The sequence below is a fragment of the Nanorana parkeri genome, unplaced genomic scaffold (genome assembly GCF_000935625.1).
Source record: "Nanorana parkeri isolate BGI_ZX_2015 unplaced genomic scaffold, ASM93562v1 scaffold3094, whole genome shotgun sequence".
In the NCBI taxonomy this organism is placed as follows: Eukaryota; Metazoa; Chordata; class Amphibia; order Anura; family Dicroglossidae; genus Nanorana; species Nanorana parkeri.
Genome location: NW_017309362.1, coordinates 59,089 through 67,710, shown reverse-complemented (window position 1 = coordinate 67,710; position 8,622 = coordinate 59,089). Strand labels below are relative to the sequence as shown.

General features: G+C 49.5%; 1 protein-coding gene across 1 annotated transcript in view; it reads left to right on the top strand.

The window, feature by feature from the left end:
* Window positions 1-8,622, top strand: part of LOC108802762 (Fc receptor-like protein 5) — a gene marked incomplete at its 5' end in the record, with an annotated part of 21,227 nt that overhangs the window by 5,121 nt on the left and 7,484 nt on the right. Inside the window, 5 exons of the mRNA XM_018574617.1 lie at window positions 941-1,225; window positions 2,263-2,544; window positions 4,171-4,467; window positions 6,482-6,616; window positions 7,413-7,493. Of these exons, the coding sequence (XP_018430119.1) occupies window positions 941-1,225; window positions 2,263-2,544; window positions 4,171-4,467; window positions 6,482-6,616; window positions 7,413-7,493 (1,080 nt within the window). The remainder of the gene's footprint in view (window positions 1-940; window positions 1,226-2,262; window positions 2,545-4,170; window positions 4,468-6,481; window positions 6,617-7,412; window positions 7,494-8,622) is intronic.

Below are 8,622 nucleotides of genomic sequence, written 5' to 3'. Positions count from 1 at the left end.
CTCCCACCTAAAATGGTTCCCTACCTCACACTGTACAGTAAGATGGCCTCCCTAACTCCACCCCCCAAGCTAAACCCACCTATCACTATGCTAGCTGTTCCTCCCTCCCCCTTCTCACACACAACAGAAAAAACACCCTTCCATCCAATACTCACCTAACTCCTTCTTCTTCGGGTCTGACCTGCATCAGTCATGTCCCTTCCTCCGCCTATCGCTCCGCAGGGAACTTGACATTTCGAAGAACAGAGGAAGTAAATAGAGGAAGACTTTCCTCTGCCTTATGTTGTGGTCTCAGGTCAGAGGAGGTAGCAATGCCCAGAACATGTCACTGACCGTCCCAATCTGATTGACTGATGTCTGAATGGTGAATTATTTCCAATCAGGGACACCGGCCCAATATGTCTCATTAGTACTGGCCCCGGGCCCATACACATTACACAAACAGTGGACCATGTCTGTGTAATGTGTATTGAAACATACATTTGTGGTCTTCATGGGAAGCCCATGTGACAGGGACACAATTGGGAGACAGTTGTCACCCCCATTGCAGGAAGTGTCTGAACAAGGACCCCCTATGGCAGGGTCACCAGGGGCTATGTAATAAAGCCGCCATGTATGATGCTTGGTGCTCAGTAATCGCAGTAATGAGGTGGCATGCTGTGTACTAATGGCAGCTCTGAGAACAGAGGGTCAGCAATAAGTAAAAGCTACATTTTGAGTACCTCAAACTTACAAAGTCCCTTTACTTTATATTTACCAATGTTCTTCTGGGTCCCAAAGTCATAATATGGGGGGCTACTAGTTATAAAAATGCAGAGAAAGGTAATACCTACAAACCCTCCTAATGGTCTCACTCACAGATACCTCTTGTAGAACCTGATGGCTCCTCCGTGTGCCTAACCCTAACGGAGGTTTACTGTTTGATATTTGTATTTTACAGAACTGTTCACCCCTCCTGAGATCAGAGTGACCCCGTCCCCGGTAATAGAAGGAGATAATGTAACTGTGACTTGTCACACCAACGTGTCTCCGTACAGACCAGAGACAGAACTGCACTTCGCTTTCCACAAAGATGGCCGGAATGTTCAAGGCTTTGGGCCATCTGACCAATATGGAGTCCAGTCCGCTCAGCCGGAGCATTCTGGGAAATATCACTGTGACGTGAGAACAGTTTCTGGTAGAATGATAGAGAAGAGGAGTAAAGAGTTTAACATTGAAATACAAGGTAAGTGTAACTCAGGAATGGATAGATATGAGGAGATATCAGACCTCAGACGTAAGCGGGACCAGAGGGGCATAGAGACAACATGGAAGTATATGGGAAATGTGTATGAAGCTGATGACTGGGCAGAAATCAAAGAAGGAACACAAAATATGGAACTGAAAGCAAATGTTTCTGAAAGGAAACCAATCTAAATAGCATCCGTTGGTTTCCATTGCTGACCTCCTGAAAATTATAGTCCCCCGACCCTCATACTGAGTATGCACCATGTGAAGACAGAAATCGTAATTTCTTTGATTGTTCTGGGTCAATGTCCCAATTCCTGGGAAGGGGAGGACACCTGGACTCCCCCTTATTTTAAAGTTGGCTTCTATTTTCCACAATAAGCCCCCATATTACCCACACCTTCTTGGGGCATATAAGGTGGGGAAGGGGCCCTTTTACCTCAACTTGTGGACAAGGATGCTTTGCAAGGGGAGGAGGGTTGGCAGGTACGCGCTGCTGCACAGATTACGGTCAGCGATCTGATCAGCGGCGCATTCTTCTTCAGAGCCGCCAGTGAAAGCCGCCAGCAGAGGATGCCATAGCGACCAAGGCGGCCCGCACGGCATCTGGCCGGGCCCCCCTGTGCCCGGTAGCGGCCGCCTGGGTCGCTATGGCGATTGTTACGCCACTGGTGGCAAGTTACTGCACTACTTGCATCCTCAGACAGGAAGAATTCCTCTGAATAGCTTTGTAGACCCAAACCTTCTCCATAGTCATCAACATAAATAACAAAGGTGACTCTCTGTAGAGGGGACACAGACCACAATAAAAACCCAACAGGGATGCTAACCACTCTATACGGTAACCAGAACTAAGACAAATGTAGATAATGCAACACGCGTGCATGGAAGTTGTCGGCGTAAAGCTCCATCATGATGTTTTCTTAGACAAGAAGCACAGCATGCCTAAGCAAGAAACGCATTTGATCACCTGGGAGGGAGTTTCTCACATTCACTCAGATGACATTTTATTGTTACTTTTATTTTCTCTTTCAGAGTCCTTCACTCACCCACAAATCACAATGACCCCAAATCACATGACTGCAGGAGACACCATGACCCTGACCTGTCACACAAGACGGAGCCCACTCATTCCTGATACGGGTCTGGAGTTTGCCTTTTACAAAGACGGACGCAAAGTTCAGGATTTCGGATTATCGGGGCAATATGGAGTCCAGTCCGCTCAGGCAAAGCATTCTGGGAATTACTCCTGTGACGTGACGGCTTTATCCAACAATTTAACAAAGAGCAGTAAAGGGTTCTACGTCCGGATACAAGGTGAGCAGAAGATGTGATGTAAAATAGATTTTCTGTTTACTGTACTGACCATTTTTTCAATGGACCGTCCGTATGGTCCAATGGACCTCTGTGGGGTCCGTATCCACAGAGAGGATAGTCCTGATAATTGGAGGAGCATACCTGAGGGTGGAGAAGCAGCAGTGGGTTCTGACTGTGGAGTCTAGTAGTCCAGACAGCTGTAGGGCGTACTGGAGGCTACATGCAGACAAAGGAACCACAGAGGCACACAGAGGTGCACTTGGAGATGCAGGTCACATTTTGAGGTATGGGGACACAGAGACACAGGGGACACAGAGACACAGGGGGCATCTAAGGCGTGCTTGAAGACACAGAGCAATAGTCCAAACAACTGTAGAGCACACTGGAGGCTACATGCAGACAAAGGAATCACAGAGGCACCAGGGCTGGATTTACTCTCTCTGCTGCCCCAAGGTTCCTCACTACGCCCCCTATCCAGAATCCACACCCCCATGGAGGATGGCAGACCTGCAGGCTGCATACAAGTGATCTCGGCGACATCGTAGGAGATCACTTGTATAAACCAAGCGGCAACATCCCCCGCTGTACATTTAGCCCTGCTTGCCCAAAGCCGGGCTAAATGTAGAAAACAACTACCCGCCCGGCGCCCGGAACTGCATGTCCTGGGCATCGGAAGATAGGAATTCCACACCCAGTGCTGCCCCCCTACTCCCTGCTGCCCTGAGGCCGGGGCCTTGGTTGGCCTTGTGGGAAATCCGGCCCTGAGAGGCACAGAGGTGCACTTGGAAAAACAGGTATGAGGTATGGGGACACAGAGACACAGGGGGCACACTTGGACACAAGGGACACCTAAGGCGTGCTTGAAGACAAGGCACGCTTGCCGACATGGTGCGCAGGGGGCACAGAGACACTGGGGGTTGTTTGGCACGGAGGACAGAGGAGGCACTGGGAACAGGCTGACACTGGAGGAGGCACTTTGGGGGGCTCTGCTTAGGTTTAACAAAGTGTCCCTCAAATGCCCATCAGTGCATCACCTGGCCCTCTAAGTGACCAACAATCAGTAGAGCTGACTCTTGATTGGCTGGGTAAGACCTGGGAACGCTGGTGGCCAAGCACCATAGGGAAGACCCAACACTGGATACCGGGAAAGGTGGGTGTTACACTTCTGTATACCGTCTGTTCCAACATGACTTCGCACCAGTGCACAAAGCAAGGTCCATAAAGACATGGATGGGGGAGTTTGGGGGGGAGGAACATGACTGGCCGCACAGAGTCCTGACCTCAACCCCATAGAACACCTTTGGGATGAATTAGAGCGGAGACTGCGAGCCCCTCCCCCAACATCAGTACCTGACCTCACAAATGGTCCAACATTCCCATAGACACACTCCTAAACCTTGTGGATGCCTTCCCAGAAGAGGCGGAGCTGAAGAGGGTGGAGCCAACCCAATACTGAACCCTACAGACTAAGACTGGGATGCCATTAGAGGGTGGAGCCAACCCAATACTGAACCCTACGGACTAAGACTGGGATGCCATTAAAGTTCATGTGCGTGTAAAGGCGCCCCGATACTTTTGGTGATATAGTGTATTTCTGTATACCGATCTTCTCTAATATACTTACAGTCCAATCACTTTCCCATACAGAGCTCTTCTCCAAGCCGGAAATTGAGATGATCCCAGAGGAGGTCATAGAAGGTCATCCGATGATCCTAACGTGTAACACGAGTGTCATGAGAAGTGACATTGTACTGCAGTTCTCTTTCTACAAGAATAAAGAGAATATAATGGAATTCGGTTCCTCTGATCGATATGAAGTCCCATCAGCTCAGCTGGAGGATTCTGGGAATTATTTTTGTGTAGTGAGAACTCCGACCAACAGTGTGATGAAGAGGAGCGAGGAGATAAATGTGGACCTACGAGGTGATCATCACTTATTGCCAAATGGAAGCTTTGATTGCAGTTTTTCTATATACATGCTTAGGGGTACATAATACTAACAAATGATCTGATTGGCCAAGCCTGTTGGGGGGGAGGGGAAGGTATTGGCCATTCTTAGAAGCAGCAAACCAAGCTGCACTTCTGGTTTAGCTCATCACCTGCTGGGCTATGTTGATATATATGGGATATCTACTGTATATGTTGGAAGGCTAACAGGTTAGCCTGAATGTGTGGGAGGAGTCTGCGCCTCCTTACCCCACTTAAGCAGGACCCATCCGTCTGCTAGGGACGGTAGGTCTTCCGAGCAAACCCCCCGCCCCCCCCGCCCATCCCTTGGGTTCTTCAGTCAGGAGTTCACCTAATTTCCCTCTTCAAACTATCTGAGTATGCCCCCTTATTGGCATTACTGTCCACCCGGACCATGGCACACTTCAGGTCCTACCAGCTGTGGTCATATATGTCAAGTAAAGTGGACTTCTTACACAAATAATATTATATACTTTCATGTACAAATACACATTTCCTGGGATGTAATACATTCTCCCAAACCTAAATCTACTCCATGGAAATAAGAACAGGTCTTAATGCCATAAACAATGGGTCGTAATGGGTTGAGACTAAGGGGGGAGTCAGAGTCTTGCTGGAATGAGCCAATCTTGCTGTAGGATGTTCTCAGGAAGACTATCGGGAAGAGAGCCATTGGGTTGAAAGACTAATATCTCTGTAAAGCCCATCAAGGGGATTACATTGGTATTGCTGGGACACTGGCATAGCCATAGCAGCCCATGTAGATGCCTATGGAGCTTTAGGTCAGACTTGTGTGTCTTGTAGTTGTGTTCTCTAGGTAGTGTCCATATTGGAGGCTTTGGAGGGGGTCGGAGATATTCGGGGGTAGGTTAGATGTTGCCGGTGTAGCTTTGTGGTCCAACAGAATTTAAGAAGGCACCATGAAGGGTTACTACAAATGCATATGATGCCAATCGGTGGCACAGAGGGGAAATATCTTCCGCTGGCAGTGTGGAACCTGCTTCGGTCTAGTGAATGTAGCTCCTGGAGACCACTTGGGGGGGCTTATGGTGAATACACTGGCATAGCCATAGCAGCCCATGTAGATGCCTATGGAGCTTTAGGTCAGACTTGTGTGTCTTGTAGTTGTGTTCTCTAGGTAGTGTCCATATTGGAGGCTTTGGTGGGGTTCGGAGATATTGGGGGGTAGGTTAGATGTTGCCGGTGTAGCTTTGTGGTCCAACAGAATTTAAGATGGCACCATGAAGGGTGACTACAAATGCATATGATGCCATCGGTGGCACAGAGGGGAAATATCTTCCGCTGGCAGTGTGGAACCTGCTTCGGTCTAGTGAATGTAGCTCCTGGAGACCACTAGGGGGGGCTTATGGTGAATACACTGGCATAGCCATAGCAGCCCATGTAGATGCCTATGGAGCTTTAGGTCAGACTTGTGTGTCTTGTTGTTGCTGCTTTCTCTAGGTAGTGTCCATATTGGAGGCTTTGGTGGGGTTCGGAGATATTGGGGGGTAGGTTAGATGTTGCCGGTGTAGCTTTGTGGTCCAACAGAATTTAAGATGGCACCATGAAGGGTGACTACAAATGCATATGATGCCAATCGGTGGCACAGAGGGGAAATATCGTCCACTGGCAGTGTGGAACCTGCTTCAGTCTAGTGAATGTAGCTCCTGGAGACCACTAGGGGGGGCTTATGGTGAATACATTTTGCCCCCCAATTGTGAGTGCCGTTTTCCTCTTGTCTTCATCCTGAATGGTGCACAGGAATAGAGAGTGGAGAAGAAGCTAGGGACACCAGCTAGTGGAAGAGTCCCATCAGCCTGCTATGGGAGCCAGTGATGTGTCATAGCGCCCCATTTTCAATGCAACAACCATATTACAGATACATTTCCCTTGTTTGGTTGATGTACAGCATCTGCCGCCCTAAATTCACCGATAACGATGACATTGACGAAATATTGTCTCCTTACAGGCACCGGTAACACGGGGCTCCTCATAATTCTCCCCTTGGCTCTGGGGATCTTACTCCTCCTTGTTGTTACCCTGGTGACCCTCTTCATTTGCTGCAAACGCCGTTCAGCCGTCAAAACCCAAGAACCGACAACGGGTAATTGTACTTCCTAATTCTGGTGTAGCCGTTTGTTAATTGTGAAACTTGTGATGAGGCCGATTCAGAGGATGCAAATAGCAAGTGTGTTGCGCTAGGTCTATGAAAAACACAGTGACCCAACTAACTAATAATTCTATTAGGTGTGAACACAAAGTGTGCTATCTGCCACAAATTTCCGTGAAGACCAAATAACTCTGCGTGATAGATGTTGCTAATGAATGCAGTGAGCTTTAATAAAACATACGTGGGGAAAATGTCCATGATTAGAATACCATCTGTCATGTGACGTGGCTGACCACTTCCTGGCTGAGTTGCTGTTGTTCCCGGTTGCTTCCACTTTGTTATAATCCCAGTAACAGGTGACCGCGGCGGAATATTTAGTAGCCGGGAAATGTCACGGACGGACTTATAGGTGACAACCTATCACGGCACCACGCTTGAAGTCACCGAGCTCCTGAGAGCGACCCGTTCTCTCACCAATGTCTGTAGAAGCGTCTGCATGCCGAGGAGCCACATCCTATACACCGGGGGCCATGGAGGGGATTGGAGGACCTGAATGACATGATTTGGAGGGGGAGGGGCCCAATGCTTTTGCCAATATAGTGTATTTAAAGGTTCATGTTCAGTATAAGTTCTTGTAACAATGTAATGATTGATATGACTTTCCCATTTTCACTTGTTCCATACTTCCATACATGCAGAGCTGTGATTGGACGGTGTCTAGCACAGGGTGGGGGAATTGGTTTGGGTTTCCATGTTTGAGTTGAGTGACGCTTCTCCCTCTGTATCTCAGAAGGCCCCATTGTATCCAGTGACAGGAACGCACAACCCGAGATCGCATACTCCACTCTCGCCATGCACCCAATGACACGGAGTAAGTACCTTGTATGTCTTTCCAGATTTCCATCAAAGCTGATCATTTCCGGGTCACAGGTGACACTGGTCAGGGAAGGGGAGGACTTGCAGTGGATGCGTTGTGGAAAGCCCAACTGTTAGATCTTAAAGGAGAACTATGGGGTCAGTGTTTTTCCCCATAGTTCTCCTTAGGGTAACGGGAGGACACAAACTAGCGTCCTCCCGTCACCCTAAGCTCAGTATATAGGGAGCTACAGCTCGCGGTATACTGAGACGCCGCAGCCGGAGCGGATCCCGACGTCGATGACGGGATCCGCCCAGCTGCGTGAGTGACAGCTGGCTCCTCCTATCTAGAGGCAGAGCCAGCTGTACCCTCCCCCGTCCGTTCCGCCAGTCAGCGCTGGCTGATCGGAGCGGGGAGAGGGGAATCCAGCCCCTCCCCTGTCACAGCAGAGCGCCGTGACAGGATCGAGAGGTGAGCGAGCGCCGGTATGTGTTCCCGATCTACTGAGCCGACCTGTGACAGTCTCATTGTCACAGGTCGGCTAGAACTATGAGGTGAGTGGAAATCACTCATCTCATAGTTCTCCTTTAAGTGTTAGCTCTTCCCAACTCTATGGCTCAATGTTTCTTGGGGCTTCTGATCCTTCTCAAACACCCACCGCACTCCATTGCATTACCCTTCCAGTTCATATATTGCTTGTTCCATTGTTGCCTTGTCATTGTTTAGAGGTTGAGAAAGACTTCAGATTTTGAGGTTTCCACCTTATTATAACTTGGCCACTGTCAGGGACCAGAGCACCTCCGCGCGGCAGTGTGGAGCTGGAGCCTGATCCTGCAGTTCCTGTGCTCGCCAGCAGGCGTCTCCCAGCAATTAGTCGCCACCTGGTGCTGATCTGGGAGGGTATTTAAAGGAGAACTATGAGGTGAGTGATTTCCACTCGCCTCGTAGTTCTAAGCCGACCTGTGACAATGAGACTGTCACAGGTCGGCTCAGTAGATCGGGAGGGGAGGGAAAACATACCGGCGTTCCCTCACCTCTCGATCCCGTCAGGGCTCTCTGCCGTGACAGGGGGAGGGGCTAGATTCCCCACTCCCCGCTCCGATCCGCCAGCGCTGACTGGCGGAACGGACGGGGGAGGGGCGGG